This window comes from Moschus berezovskii, chromosome X (assembly GCF_049115385.1).
Source record: "Moschus berezovskii isolate FMDL1 chromosome X, NW_MosBer_1.0, whole genome shotgun sequence".
NCBI lineage: Eukaryota > Metazoa > Chordata > Mammalia > Artiodactyla > Moschidae > Moschus > Moschus berezovskii.
Window position 1 is genome coordinate 16,254,311 of NC_142488.1, and position 19,743 is coordinate 16,274,053.

The 19,743-nt window shown below is 40.1% G+C and overlaps 1 protein-coding gene across 7 annotated transcripts in view; it reads left to right on the top strand.

The window, feature by feature from the left end:
• The window catches only part of REPS2 (RALBP1 associated Eps domain containing 2), a 257,054-nt gene that overhangs the window by 87,204 nt on the left and 150,107 nt on the right, over positions 1-19,743 (top strand). For 6 of the 7 annotated variants that reach the window (XM_055393986.1, XM_088834233.1, XM_088834234.1 and 3 more), the window contains exons 4-5: positions 1,865-1,991; positions 10,629-10,726. In XM_055393986.1, the coding sequence (XP_055249961.1) occupies positions 1,865-1,991; positions 10,629-10,726 (225 nt within the window). The remainder of the gene's footprint in view (positions 1-1,864; positions 1,992-10,628; positions 10,727-19,743) is intronic. The other variant, XM_055393987.1, reaches the window with a different exon arrangement.

The following is a 19,743-nucleotide window of genomic DNA, read 5'->3' on the forward strand; positions in this document are numbered from 1 at the left end:
GTAGAAAGAAAAGTGTAAAATTCCAGATGAGTGAGTCTATCAATAAGAGGTAAAATATACTTACACGTTAATAAGCACTCAGGGCATCAAGGTACTGGCAATGAAGATACTGAATTATACAGAAAAGTCAAATCGTATTCAACGTAGTACCTTCTATATGGAAAAGAAATTTGTCATGTTTTAGAAAGACCAATAAAAATGTTTTTCAAATGCAATGACTATTAAAGGATTAAGTTGGAAAACTAATGTATATGGTTCACCCTAATAATGCTGGATATTTGAAGTATTGTTGCAGAAATTTCGTATTTAAGTGACATGTAGCATGTTCTGTTGTATAATGTCCTAATTCTCATACATTTTAAACTAATTCTTCAGGGATTTATATAAAAAGGAGTATAGGCATACCTTGGAGACAGTGCAGGTTCAGTTTCAGACCACTGCAGTAGTCACACGAGTTTTTGGTTTTCTTTCTAGTGCTTACAAAAGTTAGATTTATACTATACTGTAGTCTATTAAGTATGCAATAGCATTGTGGCTAAAAAGCCATAATGTATATATCTTATTTTAAAAAATGCTTTATTGCTAAAAACTGATAGCTTACCATCTTAGCAAGTACTAGTAACATCAAACCTCACTGGTTACATATTGCCATAAAAAATGATAATAATGAAAGTGTTTGAAATATTGTTAAGAATTGTCAAAATGTGACACAGAGACATGAAGTGAGCAAATGCTATTGGAAAAGCGGTGCTGGTAGACTTGCTTGATGCAGAGTTGCCATAAATTTTGTTTTTTAAAGAAGTAATAGCTGTGAAGTACAATGAAATGAGGTATGCCTGTATCAGAATCTTCAGCCAGTACTCTTTGGCATGTTTTCCCACCAGTGTTTGGAGAGGAATGAGGGCCCACTATCCCAGGATGATTGATGCTCAGGGAACTTTTCAGGCCCATCCCCTGACTGTGTCACTGAGGACACATCCTTTCACTTCAGTCTGGATTTATGCTAGGCCCACCCAGTCTGTGGTTGTGAACTTATAATTCAAAGCAAATATTCTTCTTTTACTTGAAAAAGAGTACTTGATTGGTATCGCAGATTAAATTACTATTATTATTTTTGACTAAGAACACCTATATAGTCTCTATGCTGATAAAAAGTATGGTTTCCTTGTTACCAGTCTATTAGTAGCATTAAAAAAAAGAGGAAACCCAGTAGCCGAGTAATAGTAAAAAACCAAGTAATAATAGCTTGTCTCGCCTACGGTCCTACATAAAGTTCACATTTGAATTGATATTTGTACTTTATTAAGGTGCCATCCTACTGTTTAGGAGTAGGCTAGTTGGAGTTTACCCATAATGAATTGTTTTGGAGTTTCTCAGTATAGAAAAAGTTGACATTTTACTTTGGCTAGTCAGCTCCAAGAATATTTAGCATTTCCATTTAAAATATTTTAAAAATATCCACATTGTTGGAAGACTTGATAAATGTAGATCCAGGAAATAAGAGCCTTTATTAATGAATGAAAATTGAATTTATTCACAAAGAGATCAAAATTATGGAGTATGAATGTTATTTCATGTGATCAGTTGTTTTTTGTTTTCCCAAGGAAAATATTATTGGGGTAACTGGAAGTGTGTCAGGCTTGTTTTAGTAATTTAGGTAACTGAGTTCTGGCGAGACTGTTCTCTGGGAGACTTTTGAATCCTCAGACAGTGCTTTTTAACCAAGCTGCGTTTTTGAGAAAACATCTTCATTTGTTAAAGCAGTTGACTTACTGGCAGTAGAGTTGCATTACTTCATAACTGCAGCTCAGAGCACCAGGCTCCTTGAGTGATTCCCTCTGAACTCTGCTCTGGTTCTTTGAAGCAGGAAACACAGTCTCCCTCGATGTCACCTCTTGCCTCCCCTCCTTCTTCCCCGCCTCATTACCAGAGGGTGCCCTTGAGCCATGGCTACAGCAAACTGCGGAGCAGCACAGAGCAGATGCATTCAGGTAAGAGGCCAGATGTCCCAGGCAGTATCTTAGAGACACTTTCCTCTATCAGTCAGCAATGCGACCAGTTTCTGAGTCTCCTGACTTATCTCTGGCTCTGTAAACTGGACTCAATTTAATTTTATACTCTCAAGCAAGGTTTAAAAAAATATGAAATCTATATTAGTAATGCCTTGTTTTCTGTCCTACAAACTAGTTCATCTTTAGACTTGTAGATAATGATTTAGATGATTTAATCTTTCATTTACAAATTTCATTACACAAAAACATCACACATGAAGAATTTGTATTGTTTTGGAATTCTTATTCCTTTCTGCAAACATACCAAACATATTTATATGATACCTGCTCTCATGAAACTACTTAAAAAATAGAATTCTGCAGAAGAGTTGATTCAGCCTTTCAAGACTGAGCACATAAGTGAAAATATTTAGCTCTTGTGCTTGAGAATAAAAATAATAAGAGAAATGCCAGGGGAAGCATTGTGTTGAGGTGTGTGAAGTACCCAATTGTGGCCTTGCTTGCTTGCTCACATTTGTATTACGTTGGCTATGTTAGTGGTAAAATACGTTAGTTGGTTCTGAGAATGACTTGTACAGTTGGCTGCCTAGGCTGCAGTGCTTAAAGCTCCACAAATTCACAGCAGCATCTTGTCCTTGTGGAGTTCAGGCTCTTAGCTGAAGATATGACCTTTATAGGTATTCTAGAATTGGATATCTGTAACCCCCACCCTTTTTATTCTGTGAGCTGTAACTGAGAATGACCCAATTTCTGCAGGTTTTTGCTGCATTGAAAATAGTGATGACTTCTAGAGGGACACAGATAAAAGTGTGCTAAACTGAACTAAAGAGAGGCTATAATCTTGCTGAAAGAAGCAGGTATGGCATGATGGGAAAATCTTTTTTTCTTTCATTTTTCTTTATTTATTTTTGGCTGTGCTGGGTCTTTGTTGCTTTGCACAGACTTTCTCTAGTTGCAGCAAGCGGAGACTACTCTTTGTTGTGGTACCGGGCTTCGCATTGTGGTGGCTTCTCTTGTTGTAGAGTACAGGGTCTAGGCACATGAGCTTCAGTAGTTGCAGCTCTCAGGCTCAGTAGTTGTGGCTCATGGGCTTAGTTGCCCTGTGGCATGTGGAATCTTCCTGGACCAGGGATCAAACACATATCCCTTGCATTAGCAGGCAGATTCCTATCCACTGCATCACCAGGGAAGTCCTGGGAAAATCTTTTGATTGGAATCAGAAGATGAGGGTTTATGTGACTAGTTATGTGACTTTGGGCAAGCTACTTATTACTCTGAACCATGATTTTCCTCTCTTCTTTTGTAACAGAGTAATAGTATCCTATAGGGCTGTGTGAGGATAAGCAAGAACATGAGCGTAAGGGAATGGGAATGAAAAATCACTCCCCTGGAACTTGAGTGTGCCATTGGTGTCTGAAATGAAATGGGATTGAGAATTCTTCATTTTCCTCTTATAGTCTCTCCTGCCGCATTTCCCTGTTTTTAGAAGTGGATTTTTTTCTTAATTTCATCTAGTTTTGGAAGTTGGAGTCCAGTGCCTAGCATGGTGCCTAGTTTTTGCTTTTTAATTCAAAGGTGAGTCATTTTTGTTCTACTGAGTCACCAGGTTCTACCCTGTCTTTTTTTGGTTGTTATTCCTTAAAAAACCTGTCTGTACCAGCTTTCTCTCCTTCATACTCCATTTTCTCCTCATTCCATTCAAATTGGGCTTTCATTCCCCTAGTGTCAAGGAAACAACCTGCTTCTCTTCTTTGTTGTTTGTTGACTTTTAGCAGCTTGTGTCAAAGTTGTCCATGCTTTCATTCTTTCTTAGCCTTTTTAAAAATACTGAGGTAAAATTTATATGTGATAAAATGCACACATTTAAAATCTTCAGTTTGAGTTTTAACAAATGGATATACCCATGTATCTATCACTTTTATCATGGATAAAATATTTTCTTACCATGTGATCCAGCAGTTCTACTGCTGGAAAAAATAAAGACACACATTTTTAAAACTGCATGCACCCCAGTGTACTGAGCAGTATTATTTACAATAGCCAACATACAGAAGCAACCTAAGTGTCTATCAACAGATGAATGAAGAAAGAAGATACACGTACATACATATACACAATGGAATATTGAGTCATAAAAAAGAATGAAATTTTACCATTTGTAACAACGTGGATGGATCTAAAGGGTATTATCCTTAGTGAAATAAGGCCGAGAAAGAGAAATGCTATCACTTATATGTAAAATCCAAAAAATAAAATAGGTGAATAAATTTAATAAAGCAGAAACCTACTCACAGATACAGAAAACAAACCTAGTGGCTGAAAGTGGAGGGAGTAGGCGATTAATAGGTACAAACTACTTGGATTTCCCTGGTGGCACAGTAGATAAGAATCTACTGCCAATGCAGGGAACGTGAGTTTGATCCTTGGTCCAGGAAGATTCCATATGCCATGGAGGAACTAAACCCAGGTACCACAATTACTGAGCCTGAGCACTGCAATGAAGAGAGTAGCCCATGCAAAAGCAATGAAGACCCAGTTCAGCCAAAAGAAAAAATGGTTCATTTAAGAGGTACAAACTACTATGTATAAAATACATAAGCTGCAAGGATACATTAGGCAGCACAGGGAGATATAGTAATTATTTTAAAATAACTTTAAATGGAATATAATCTATAAAAATAGTGTAATCACTATGCTAGAAGTATATTGTAAATCAACTGTATACTTCAATAAAAAGTCTGCCTGACATTAAAACCAATATTTCTGCCACCTCAGAGATGCCCCTTTCCAGTCACTTTCTCTCTGCTCCCTGCCTCCCCCATGCAAACATAGTGCTGATTTTTATCACTGTAGATTAGTTTTGCTTCTTCTAGAAACTCATATAAATGGAATCATAGTGAATGACCGTACTCTCGGGTGTCTTTTCCTCAGCACAGTGGTTGAGATTCTTCATGTTATGTGTCTCAGCAGTTTGTTCCTGTTAATATATTACTCATTGTTGTTCCACTGTATGAATTTATCATGAAGTGATGATCCATTCTTCTGTTGATGAATATTTAGGTTATTTCCAGCATTTGGCTGTTATGAATAAGGATGCTGTGAACACTTGTTTATGAGTCTTTTTGTGATATATGTCATTTCTCTGGCACCTGGGAGTGGAACTGATGCATCTTAGGGTAGGTATAAGAAACTGCTGAAGAGTTTCACCAAGTGACTGCATACTCCCATAGGCAGTGTGTAAGAGTTCAGTGTTCCTTGCCAGCAGTTGGTACTCTGGTTTCTTTCTTCAGTGTTTTTAATCTTAGCTATTCTGTTACATGTGAAGTGACATTTTCTTGTGGGCACTCTTTTATTCTTGAAACATTGTTTTCTAAGTTTCTGTTACCCCTTCCTGGTTTTTCTCCTACATCATGATCCCTAAACTTGAATTTATGCATTTTCAGAAATGAGTTTTGCTGCTCGGACAATTTTCTAGGAATACATTTTTCTAGGGTTGTTTTTCTGACCAAGATTCTGCCATGATTTCTGGCTAATTGGGCATATGTGTACATTTTGAATCAGTCTCAGCATCTTTGGACAGTCTGTGATTCAGAGCCCTTCTTCTGCCTCTCTCCTGGTTGCCTGCTCATCTCCTTTGCTGGATGTAGTAGATATAGCTGATGCTCACTGGATAAGACTTAAGTGCCATGCATTGTTCTGAGTTCTTTGTGTGCACTGTTTTCTACTTACCACAACCCTCAGAGGCAGAAGTTGCTATCTATATTTTTAAAAATAATGTTTGCTGCTGCTACTGCTAAGTCACTTCAGTTGTGTCCAACTCTGTGTGACCCCTTAGATGGAAGCCCACCAGGCTCCCCCGTCCCTGGGATTCTCCAGGCAAGAACACTGGAGTGGGTTGCCATTTCCTTCTCCAATGTGTGAAAGTGAAGTCGCTCAGTCATGTCCGATCCTTAGCAATCCCACAGACTGCAGCCTACCAGGCTCCTCCATCCATGGGATTTTCTAGGCAAGAGTACTGGAGTGGCTTGCCATTGCCTTCTCCGAATATCCACCCTGGTATTATTTTATTACCTTTTTAACCCTGGTGGCCAGGTCCTGAACAAAGAGCTTCCACAGGTTGTGTAAAGTCTGAAGTTCCTTTGCCACTGTCTCTTCAGTAATACTTCTCCTTCCCACTCAACCTGTTTCTGGTTTCTAGAGGCAACTACCTTTCTTTCTTTCTTTTTTTAATTTAATTTTTAAAGTACAGTTGATTTTCAATGTTTCAGTGTTCAGCAAAGTGATACGTATATATGTGTGTGTGTGTGTCCTTTTTCAGATTCTTTTCCATTATAGGTTATCACAAGATATTGAATATAGTTCCCTGTGCTATACAGTAGGTCCTTGTTTATCTATTTTGTATTTAGTAGTATGTATATGTTATTGTTTCATTCGTTGTATAAAAACTTCTGAGTTTAATTAGGTCCCATTTTAAAAAATAAGGCCTTTAAAAAAAATTGTTTCTTGTCTTGATTGGGTCTTAATTGCAGCATGCATGTGGAACCTAGTTCCGTGACCAGGGATTGAACCTGGCTCCCCTGCACTGGGAGCACAGAGTCCTAGCCACTGGACCTCCAGGGAAGTCCCAGGTCTTATTTAAAAATTTTTCTTTTTGTTTCCACTACTGTAGGAGATGGATCCAAAAAAATATTGTTGTGATTTATGTCAGAGTGTCCTGCCTATATTTTCCCCTGAAAGTTTTACAGTATCTGGTCTTAAATTTTGGCCTGGAATCCATTTTGAGTTCTTTTGTATATGGTATTAGAGAATATTGTAATTTCATTCTTTTACATGTAGCTGTCTACTTTCCCCAGGATCGCTTATTGAAGAGACGGTCTTTTCTTCATTGTATACTCTTGCCTCCTTTGTTGTAGATTAATTGACCATAAGTGCATGGGTTTATTTCTGAGTTTTCTATCCTGTTCCATTGATCTGTGTGTCTGTCTTTGTGCCAGTACCATACTGTTTTGATGACTGTAGCTTTGTAGTATAGTCTGAAGTGAGGAAGTGTGATTCTACCAGCTCCATTCTAATTTTCTCATTATTGTTTTTGGCTGTTTGGGATCTTTTTTTGTTTTTATACAAATTTAATTTTTTTGTTCTGGTTCTGTGAAAAATCCATTGGTAATTTGATAGGGATTGCATTCAATTTCTAGATTGCCTTGGGTAGTATGGTCATTTTAACAGCATTGATTTTTCCAGTATAAGAACATGGTATATATTTCCATTTGTATCATCTTCAGTTTCTTTCATTAGTGTCTTATAATTTTCTGAGTACAGGTCTTTTGCTTCCATATAGCTAGGTTTATTCCTAGGTATTTTATTGTTTTCTGATGTGATGGCGAGTGGGGTTGTTTCCTTAATTTCTCTTTCTGATACTTCATTGTTAGTGTATAGACATACAGCAGATTTCTGCATATTAGTGTTGAATCCTGCTACTTTACCAAATTAATTGATGTGTTCTAATAGTTTTCTGGTGCCATCTTTAGAATTTTCTGTGTGTAGTAGCACATCATCTGCAAACAGTGGCAGTTCTTCTTCCTTTCCAATTTGGATTCTTTTTATTTCTTTTTATTACCTGATTGCTATGGCCAGGACTTCCAAAAGTACATTGAATGAAAGTGGTGAGAGTGGACATCCTTGTCTTGTTCCTGATGTTAGAGGAAATGCTTCCAACTTTTTACCATTAAGTTTGATGTTAGCTGTGTGTTTGTCATATATGGGCTTTGCTATGCTGAGGTATATTTTTTCTATGCAGAGGTAACTACTTTTGACTCTTTAAACCTGCTTCTTCTGCTGTCTAAAGTCTTATTTTAAAATCACTGTCTGTTCTACTTTTTCTTATGCATCTTATTCTTATGTATCAGTTCTAGGTATCTTCTCACTTAAGAGCATGGGCTATGATGTCAGTCTCCTGGGCCTAAAGGTAGACTTGGTAGGCCTACATTTATCATTTCTTTCCATTTCCAGCCTGTATGACTATGGGTATTTTGCTTTTCTGAGCCTCAATTTCCCTTATCTGTGAAATGAAATAAAGTCTGCCTTAGAATTTTGCTCTGTGGATGAAATGAGTAATATTATATAAACGTCTATTCCTAGCACAATTCCTGGCACATTGTAGGTTCTAAGATGTTCCCTTGTATTTTCTTTTGTGTTTCTAGAATATGTTACTCATTATGTTTTTGAAGCACAAGTATTCTTGAAAGTCACCTTCTAGATATCATTCATTGGGTGACTGCAGATGGAGAGTCTTTATTGGGCAGTTAGTTGTGATCTCTGTTCAAGTTTGACACTGAATCTCAGAGTGATGAAATCTTTTAAGGTTCATTTTATAATCTTCCCCTTGGAGAAAGATGGTGCTTCTAGTTCCTTGTTCAGCCTCTTATAAGGGGATCTAAGAATTATTTGTTTTGTATTGAGTTGCATGTTTCAGGTTTTATTTGGGAGGGAAAGAGTAGAGACAATGAGTAGTACCTATCTTTTACCTCCTGAGTTCAGTTTCAGTTGAGGAATGAGATAGGAGTCAGACCGATAGTGACCTGAATATCAGCCCTGGTACCAACTGATAGGAGCATGTGTCTAAGATTTGTGATCAGAAGGCTTTAGACACTCATCTTTCCAGTCACAGGCAGCTGTGACCAACCCATGCTTCCCACAGGAGTATGAAGAGAAAATCTGCCATTTAGGCCAGGCCTCTCAAAAAATGACCCACCATGTGGCTCAGTGTTCATTTAAGCCTTATTGATAAGATACATCTGTCTCTTTAAAGGGAAGGAAGGCCATTGTTGGTGAGGGATTGGAGCCCTGGGGCCAGCCAGCCTCCCCCTACATGTGTTCTTCCTGAGCAGTAGAAGTTCCCTCCCTCTAAGGGGGGGCAGAGACATATGGTATCAGCTTCCCAGGGAAAGCTTATGACCATTGGTATCCCAGCCATGGTACAGTTTGCTGTGGTTCAGACCTTTCAGTAGGAGTTAAATTTGATGATCCTTCAAAATGGAATAATCTTAAAAATCCTTTGAGGACAACACCTGCCTACCATCTGAGACTTACTTTTTAAGATTTGGACTATGAGTTCTATATGTATGTTTCTTTTGCAGGTTTTATGTTTTTCATCTATTCTTAGCAGCATCAGAAAATCCACTTCATGTTTTTCCAGGCAGTGATTTTGATGTTTTAATGTAATTTAATGTTATAATATTGTGTTAATAATAATTGTATAATAATGTATTCCATTTCCTTGGAGGAAATACAAAGAGCAGATGTGAGCTCAAGAGTGGCTTGTTGTTCTTGATGTGCTGTTGTTATACCTTCTTTATTTTAAAAAGTTCAAACTCTGCTAAAGGTGATGCCACAACAGGCTGCTCTTCTGTCTCTACCTAATTTGATGTATAAGGAAGCTATAGAAAGAAAGCCTTTTACTTATTTATATACTTCCAAAAACCTGAACTGTTAACCTACAGAGATCAGAAATGGTTTCATCTTGAGTGATAATTTCCCTTTCTGTTGGAGCCAAATACTGCCTAGTTACGTTTAACTGTTTTTGTATCATATTGGCAAGGTTGTTATTAAGTGTTCTGGAAATAAAAGGAATGAAAAATATGCATTCATTTTTGTGACTTAAAAACTTTTCTTAAAGGTAGCAAAATTATTTTTAGTTTGGTTATTGAATGATAAAGTAATACATATAAAATACATTTATTCCTTTTTGTATTTTTCTCTATTTGGTTTTACATTCTTTCCATAAGGAAAAGAAGATAGTGGCATTTATTTTTCAAAAGTAAGCAAAATGATAATGTGGATTCTTAATGTTCAAAATTCATACTCACTTTCTTGCTTCTTGGGAGTGTGGATGGTGAGTGGAAGCATTCTAAATAGCAGGGTATATATAGAATTTACCTTATATTTAGAAGTTGAACACTTAAAACATGGCACTTTTCTAACTACTCTCATTATTTTCTATCCCAGTTTAGGTTTACACCATTCCACCTTTCCAATTTATTGCTAATCTTAACTTGATGTAAATATCTCCCTGCTTTATTATGACTTGGTTGACTGTCTTTAGATGGTTCAGTTAAATTGTACCCAGGGGCACCAAGGTTTGTTGTCTTAAGTGAAAGAAAGTAAAAGTGAAAGTCACTCAGTTGTGTCTGACTCTTTGCGACCCCATGGACTCAGTCCATGGAATTCTCCAGGCCAGAATACTGGAGTGGGTAGCCTTTCCCTTCTCCAGGGGATTTTCCCAACCCAGGGATCGAACCCCGGTCTCCCACATTGCAGGCGGATTCTTTACCAGCTGAGTCACGAGGGAAGTCCACGAATACTGGAGTGGGTAGCCTATCCCTTCTCCTGCAGATCTTCCTGACCCAGAAATTGAACCAGGGTCTCCTGCATTGCAGGCAGATTCTTTACTTACTGAGCTATGAGGGAAGCCCTTGTTTGTCTTAGGTGACCCTTTGTGTATAAACTGATTACTAATTCTTCCCCAAAGAGCAGACAGTATAGTAGTTTGAATGTGAATTCATCAGTTTTGGGTGGAATCTTTGTGAACCATGCTGACTTTCCCTCCTGCCGTTTCAGCTCCTTATGAAGCTAGACAGCCCCTTGTCCAGCCTGAGGGACCCTCATCAGGAGGCCCAGGAGCCAAACCCCCTCGGCATCAGGCTTCCCTTATCCGGGTAAGTGATGCCTCTGTCAGATTATGCCAGTGGGAGACTTCGGGGGTATGACTTTTTGAAGCCCCCCCCGCCCCGCTTTTAAGGAGGATATAAAGCTAATCCCTAATGCAGATATTGTATTTCTTGTTCTGTTGCTTGTATATTTTCTAAATCTTTATACTCTGTCTGTTTCTTCACTTTTCTGTGTCTCTAGACTACTCTGGCCTGGTTTTTGATTTTTGGTCTAAAATGCCCTTCCACCTTCATCTGCTTAATCATTAGGCACCTCCTTCAGGAGGCCTTTACTTTGTCTAAAACACACTATTTTTATCTCTGCCTTATTCTTTATTATTACATATTCAGTGCTTACTTTGCTATTGCCCATTTGTTTTGTGTCTCCAGTTAAATTACCAGCTTTGGAAGGGGGAAGTGATTCTCCTGTATTTTCTGTCAGTGCCTAGTCCACTGCTATTTGGAGAACAGTTACTTGGCAGCAACTACAGTTTCCTATTTGTAGTTGATACAAAAGAAATATGGTAGAAGCACAAGTGATACCTGTTTCTCCTTGTTAACAACTTAGAAAATTTTACTTTCCTTTTCTCCATTGTTTCCTTTGGATAAAGAGCTGTTTCTTCACCCCATGTCTGCAACTGTCATGTTGTGTAGTACCTCTGAGTTCTATGCTGGTGGAGTCATATTCCCAAAAAAGGGTGAGTGCATCAGTGTGAGAGAAACCGTGGGAAAACTGAGTTGGCTGTTTGACTCTAAAGACAGGAAGAAATAGGGTGGTTTGTATAACATTTCAATCGTCCAGCTGAGGAAGAAACATCATTTATGCACAGGGAGATCTCCTCACAAAAGAGGGTGATCTTAGATGGTCCCATAATGAAGTGGGCTGGTATTCTAGAAGAGAATAAACAAGGCTAAGGGAGGTTGAGGTGTCCACTTTATAGCCTCTGGAGATCGGTAGGCATTATATGGTAGGCATGATATAGAATTTCTGAGGTAGAACTCTTGTGCACAAAGAATTTTCTTAAAGATGGTAGATAATTCATCTTTATGCTGTGTATTTGTGTGTAATGCTTCCTCCAACTATCATATCCAACTGCAGATGAGGTAACTGACTGAGAGAGGTCAGGTCATGGGTCTAAAGTTTCATTTATAACTAGTAAGTGGCAGAGCCAGAATTTGAACCAGGCTTGCTGCCGAAGAATTGATGCTTTTGAACTGTGGTGTTGGAGAAGACTCTTGAGAGTCCCTTGTACCGCAAGGAGATCCAACCAGTCCATTCTAAAGGAGATCAATCCTGGGTGTTCATTGGAAGGACTGATGATAAAGCTGAAACTGCAATACTTTGGCCACCTCATGCGACGAGTTGACTCACTGGAAAAGACCCTGATGCTGGGAAAGGTTGGGGGCGGGAGGAGAAGGGGACGACAGAGAATGAGATGGCTGGATGGCATCACCGACTCAATGGACATGAGTTTGAGTGAACTCCGGGAGTTGGTGACGGACAGGGAGGCCTGGCGTGCTGTGATTCATGGGGTCGCGGAGAGTCGGACACGACTGAGCAACTGAACTGAACTGCCCAGTGTCAAAACCTGTTCTTTGAAATATTTCACTATATTCGTTAGAGTGCCGTGTTACAAGGAGACTAGGTTCTAGAGTTGCTGTATAAATAAACATTGGGTGTAGTAAAAAATATCCCTGAAAATCCCTTATTGGTACCACATTGGGGAGCCAAGGTGCCATTCTCTCCTAAGTCCAGTAGAGCTAGTTTTACCCCTAAGTTGGAACAGACAGTTGTTTCTTCAGCTGAGCGCCCAGATGGAGTAGTTGGCTGCATTTGGAGGTCCTGTGGTACAGAAATAAGTGTTTTTAAACATGAGGATCACACCCACTGTGGAGTGATAGTTACATTAAGAAAGGTATCAGAAGGACTGGGATTCATCTAAAAAAATCTGCAAGGTGTGGTTGTCCTTGTTTCTGCAGTCTAGTGCTGATTCTAGTGCTGTGGAGACCACATCCTGAACTGTTAGAATGATGCGACCTTATAAACTGCAGCATGCCAGACTTCCCTGTCCTTCACTGTCTCCCAGAGTTTGCTCAGACTCATGTCCATTGAGTCAGTGATACCATCCAACCATCTTATCCTCTGTCGCCCCCTTCTCCTCCTGCCCTCAATCTTTCCGAGCATCAGAGTTGTTTCCAGTGAGTTGGCCCTATGCATCAGGTGGCCAAAGTATTTGACTTTCAGCACCAGTCCTTCCAGTGAATATTCAGGACTGATTTCCTTTAGGATTGACTGGTTTGATCTCCTTGCTCTCCAAGGGACTCTCAAGAGTCTTCTCCAGCACCACAGTTAGAAAGCATCAGTTCTTCTGTGCTTAGCCTTCTTTATGGTCCAACTCTTGCATCCATACATGATTACTGGAAAAACCATAGCTTTGACTATACGGACCTTTGTCAGCAAAGTGATATCTCTGCTTTTTAATACACTGTGTAGGTTTGTCATAGATTTCCTTCTAAGCGTCTTTTAATTTCATGGCTGCAGTCACTGTCTGCAGTGATTTTGGAGCCCAGGAAAATAAAATCTGCCACTGTTTCCATTGTTTCCCCATCTATTTGCCATGAAGTGATGAGACTGGATGCCATGATCTTCGTTTTTTGAATGTTGCGTTTTAAGCCAGCTTTTTCACTTTCCTCTTTCACCTTCATCAAGAGGCTCTTTAGTTCCTCTTCGCTCTCTGTCATTAGGGTGGTATCATCTGCATATGGTATGGTATATAATGATGGTATCATCATTGAGGTTGTTCATATTTCTCCCAGCAATCTTGATTCCAGCTTGTGACTCATCCAGACTAGCATTTCCTATGATGTACTCTACATATACATTAAATAAGTAGGGTGATAATATACGGCCTTGATGTACTCCTTTAACAATTTGGAACCAGTCTGTTGTTCCATGTCCAGTTCTAACTGTTGCTTCTTGACCTGCATACAGATCTCTCAGGAGGCAGGTCAGGTGGTCTGGCATTCCCATCTCTTTAAGAATTTTCCAGTTTGTTGTGATCCACATAGTCAAAGGCTTTAGCATAGTCAATGAAGCAGAAGTAGATGTTTTTCTGAAATTCTCTTGCTTTTTCTATCTCCATTGTATGTTGGCACTTTGATCTTTGATCAAAGATCAATCTGCCTTTTCTAAACCCAGCTTTTACATCTGGAAGTCTTTGGTTCATATACTGTTAAAGCCTAGTTTGAAGGATTTTGAACATTACCTTGCTAGCATGTGAGATGAGTGCAATTGTATGGTAGTTTTAACATTCTTTGCCATTGCCCTTCTTTGGGATTGGAATGAAAACTGACGTTTTCCAGTCCTGTGGCCACTGCGCAGTTTTCCAAATTAGATGACATACTGAATGCAGCACTTTCACAGCATCATCTTTTAGGATTTGAAATAGCTCAGCTGGAATTCCATCACCTCCACTAACTTTGTTCGTAGTGTTGCTTCCTAAGGCCCACTTGACTTCGCATTCCCAGATGTCTGGCTCTAGGTGAGTGATCACACCATCGTGGTTATCTGGATCATTAAGACCTTTTTTGTACAGTTCTTCTGTGTATTCTTGCCACCTATTCTTAATCTCTTGTGCTTCTGTTAGGTCCTTGCCCTTTCTTTCGCATCTTTGCATGAAATATTCCCTTGATATGTCTGATTTTCTTGAAGAGATCTCTAGTCTTTCCCATTCTATTATTTTCCTCTATTTCTTGAGCACTTTAAGCAACTAATGTTTACTAAACACCTGTTAAGTGCCAGGTACCATGTTGAGAGTACAAAAATGAAATATAGCACTCCCATTCCCTGCCCTCCTAGAGCTTATAGACTATTGGAGGAAGTGGCTATTGATCAGACCATCACAAAGCAAATATATAATTATGATATGTGGTGAGCAGAAATTAGATTGTGCTTTGAGGATGAAAAATGGAGGTGGGACATTAGGACCCAGCCTTAGCAGGCAGGGGTTGATCAAGGAAGTCTTCCAGTGGGAAATCACATTTGAGTTGAAAGGGGAAGGGCTGATCCTTATTGTCCAGGTGAGGGAGTGGGGCTAAGGGAGAGCAGGCAAGAGGAGAGAGGGAGCTGCACAGAGACGTTTACTATGAGCTTTGCATTTTATTCACCTCTCTTGCTGTGCTTTCGTTCGTTCGTTCTGTCGCTCAGTCGTGTCCGACTCTTTGTGACCCCGTGGACTGTAGCCTACCAGGCTTCTCCATCCATGGGATTCTCCAGGCAAGAATACTGGAGTGGGTTACCGTTTCCTTCTCCAGGGGATCTTCCCGACCCAGGGATCGAACCCGGGTCTCCCACATTGGAGGCAGAAGCTTTAACCTCTGAGCCACCAGGGAACTATCTTATAAGGTAATTTCCATCATTATCCCATTTTTCAGATGACAGAACCTGAGGTATAAAGACTTCATTTAGCTTGCTTAAGGTCAAAGCTAGGAAGCAGTTGGGCTAGAGTTCAAACACTGGACACCACTCTCTGGTCTTTGTCTCAGGAAGCGGATGGATGGTGATGTTATCTGTTAAGCTGAGAAGCCCTAAATGAAAAACCAGTGCTGGAAGTATGGAGGCAAGTTCATGAGATCAGTGTTGAGATTTGAGCTTTTGAGACAGCCCAAAGGCAGTGTCAAGGAGATTGTAGGATATATGTGGCCAGAGCCTGGGGACATTCGGGACTGAATAGAAGTATTTGGCAGCCATTGGCCATTAAGAGGACTTACGGGATCATGCACAAAAGTCAGACAGGTTCTCGCCCAGGTTGAGCCATATGCTGCATGACCTTAGGCAAGTTCCTTCTGTTTTCTGTAACATGAATTAGTTGGAATGGATTTAATAGTCCATTGTAATTCTCTGCAACTGTCTGATTCCCTTAATGTTTGTTTGGTGTCAGTGGAGGTCCCTCCTCCTGTTTGGAGCATTGTTTTCGGTTTAAGATGAGAACAAGGGGCATTTTTTAGGACAGCAGTCTGTGGTTTTCATGGCTGATGTGTTTTTCTTCAGTTCTTAGGTTTCCTTCTTATGCCTGTCAACTTGGTTTGGCTGGACTGCACTTCACAGAAAGCAGATGCCAACCAGAATTAGCCATGTAGATGAGAGGATGTGACGTGAAGGATTTTGGTGGTAGGCGATTAATAGGGATTGGTCATGGTGCTAGACTGTGCCTGAGTCACTCATTCCCCACGTTGCTATGCCCATGACAGCCTCACTCTCTTGTAACTTCCTCTGTGGCCTTGTATTTAAGTCCTTCCTGTCTTTGTTGGAGCGGACATGGCCTCTGGGAACTGGGGAAGGCTTTCAGGGACTCTGGGTCAGCACTGTTGCAGTTTGTGGGCTTGGCATTTCAGAGGCGCTTATGTGGATTCAGTGCCCAGACATTTTTATTTTTTCATTCAGATGTTGGATATTTTTCCCCTTGAAATTTCAGATACTGGAGCACACAACCTATGTTGGTGAATAGTTGACAGTGTTTGTAAAGAAATGATAAATCTTATTTCCTCCTTCTCTGTTGTAGTGTGTTGATAGATAATTTTGTGGTTTTTTAATTTTATTTTTTTTTGGCCATGTGGCATGCGGGATCCCATTTCCCCAACCAGGGATCAAACCCACTCTCTCTGCATTGGAAGTATAGAATCTTCACTACTGGATCACCAGGGAAGCCCCTTTGTGATTTACTTTTCACAAGTGATCTTAACCATCTAGATTGCATAGTCATTTCTGATTTTGCTGGTTTAGGGTTTGGAATTGACCTTCCTGCCTCCACCATACACCACTGCTTCTGTCTTTGCCATGGTTGCCAGAAACTACCTTGTGTTAAGTCCGTGTCTCATTGACCCCTTGGCAGCATTTAACAATGACCACCTTCTTAAAATGCCCTCTTCAGCCTCACTATTGCCCTCTTGGTTTTCTCCTTTGTCTCAATTTATCTATGCTTTTTTTTTTTCCTATTGATAGCATGAAGTGTGAGAACTTTCTAATGTTTCTTGTACATGTGGGGTTCCCATTTTTTTTCATTCTTAAAAAGTAGTTCATTGCTTGTTCACTCATTTATCTGTGAGCCTCACCTGGAGGAATGGGCATCCTGTATTTCTTGGTTTTCCATCCCTGAGGTAGCCAAGATAGTCCTTTTGTTTTGTATCATTTTGGGAATGTTTTATGTATATATAAACACATACAGCTATTCTTTTTTTAAATTTTTATTGGAGGCTAATTATTTTACAATATTATATTGGTTGGTTTTGCCATACATTGACATGAATCCGCCCCGGGTATACATGAGTTCCCCTTCCTGAACCCCCCTCCCACCTCCCTCCTCCCCTTATCCTCCCTCTGGGTCATCCCCGCACACCAGCCCCGAGCATCCTGTAACATGCATCGACCCTGAACTGGCGATTCGTTTCACATATGATAATATACATGTTTCAATGCCATTCTCCCAAATCATCCCACAGCTATTCTTATATATCTAATCTATGCAGTATACCTTAACCTGGCTTTAGGGAGACTGGTCTGAGAAATAAAATATCCTTCCAACTAGATCCCACTAAAAATATCTTTTACTCAATTTTTAAACCATAAACATATGTGTTGTGATATTTTTTTTCCTTTCTGAAGCGATGAACTTAATAGTCTTCTAGGGGCAGATTCTCAAAACTCACTGTATATATGTAGGATCAGTTCTTAGAAATGGAATAATTGGGTGAAATGGGTACACATTTTTAGTTTTTGGTAGAGATTTTCAGATTAGAGACTGTGCCCATTTACATACTTACTAACAATGTATGAGAGTGTGTCTTTTCTCATATCCATGCAAATGCGGTGTGCTAAGAAACTTAGGAATCTTGGTCAGTATGATAAGTGAAAGACGAAATCTTGGTGTATTTTTTTTAGCATTTCTCTTGTATGGTTGAGAGGAGGTCCTGGGCCCCCGATGCACTTGGAGGAGTTTAGGAACTCTACTTCTTTTTGGTTCTGGAGCACCCCAGGCCTGCTGGCACTGATTTCTTGTTTCTACCTTCTTGACAGCAAAGTTGAAATAGTTTATGGGTAGAGATCGAAAATGAAAGTGTTTGTCACTTAGTCATTTCTGACTCTTTGCAACCCTATGGACTGTAGCCCGCTCAGGCTCCTCTGTCCATGGGATTCTCCAGGCGAGAATACTGGAGTGGGTTGCCATTTCCTTCTCCAGGGGATCTTCCCAATCCAGGGATTGAACCCAGGTCTCCCTCATTGCAGGCAGATTCCTTATGGGTGAGATTAGGGCTGGGAAAATCTGTTTTAGGGATGGTAAATGTCAATACAAGGGTGTGTGTGTGTGTGTGTAAGTTGTGTGTGTGTGTCTAAGTGTGTGTGTGTCTAGTGTGTGTGTATGTGTCTAAGTTGTGTGTGTGTGTGTGTCTAGTGTGTGTGTGTGTGTCTCAGTTGCCCAAACAGCTAAATTCTCTTCCTCTGACTAAATGGAAGGAAGAGGGGAAAGGAGGAGGAGGGAGAGAGGGAAAGAAGGGAAGGAGGGGTGGCAGGCATGGAGGGAGTGGTTATGTGTTTGTTTGCCTTTGTGTGTAACTGGAAAAACTAGTTTGATAAATTTTATTGGAATGCATGTGATTTGTTCTTAGTTTGACATCTTGTTTTACCACATTCATTCCCCATTTGATTTCAAACCCTAGCTGGAGTTTGGTCATCTTCTAAGGGGTAGAAGGTTGATGTGTGTGTTCTTACTTCCCTGACTCTACCTAGAACCCACAGATACCCCAGTGGTCACTGTTATTACCACAAAGAGGTCCTATATTTCACAGCATCCAGCCTTCTTTTCCTACTTATTTCCTTCATCTACTTATAATTCTTTTTGAAATTTGCTGTCCCTTATTTTTAAAACATTTTACTGAATGATACTGAAATTTACTTTTCTCAGCCTACATCTTTTGTAGCTGTCTCTTATGGTATTCCTCGGGTGCTCTCAATGTACCCACACTTCTTAATGATTCAAGTGATTGTAGTCCCCTAATTTCTTCACTGAGAGACACTTCTACATGAAAGGCAAACATGTGTATTACAGGATGAGAATATTAAGGAGATACTGGATCACTGAAAGAAAGGTGGCTCCAGGACATAAGAAGAGGGTGCTTGGGATAGAGATTGAAGGATGTTTATGGGACAAAAATGTTGATTCAGTAAATAGCATGACTAATTGGGTTGCCACCTTAAGGTATTTCAGAATCCATACTTAGAGGCAGTGAGAAATGTCAGAACGGTAAGCTGGTACATATGAGGATCCAGCATCCATGTGGTTAGACAGGTTGGTTACATGAAAGCAAATGAGCACATTTTACCTGTGGGGTCAGTGTTGCTTTTCCATCCCATCTCTGTGAGCATTTCATTAAAGGTTTATGGTGTTCAGAAGTTTCGTGGTAGTAGCTGGGGCCCCCACTGATTGATAGTTAGGGTGCCTCTGAATTAGCCTCTTAGATGTAGCTGAAGACACCCAATTGAACTCCTGGTGTCAGAGTGTACTTTGTAAAGCTGGAAAGAAGTGTGGTATTTGATTCCTAGGCCCCTTTGGTCTTAGTAGATAGTGTGGTGTGAACAGGAAAGGCTCCTTACCGCAGCATCATTTCACCCTGAAGTGCATCAGTATCCCCAGGCTTCAGCGGGGCAGGCGGTGTCATGGCCCCATCACCTATCCCAACAGGAGGTGCTACTGACCGAGTGCTTCTCTGGCCCCCTTACTCTTCTGAACTCTTCACTAGCCTGCACCCTTTCAGTCCTCCCAGCAGTCTTGCTTGCGGGGTAGATTGCCTGTAACATTTTGTCCTTGACTCATCCACTGGGAAATAGTAAGTAACCTTTAAGGGTTAGCTACCATGCCAGCGTGCCCTGAGGATGACAGACATGGTCATTTTCTCCTGATATGAAAACATACCAGATGCTTATAAGCAAAAGTTATGTGAGAAATAAGATGGTGCTCTGTATAATTTAATAG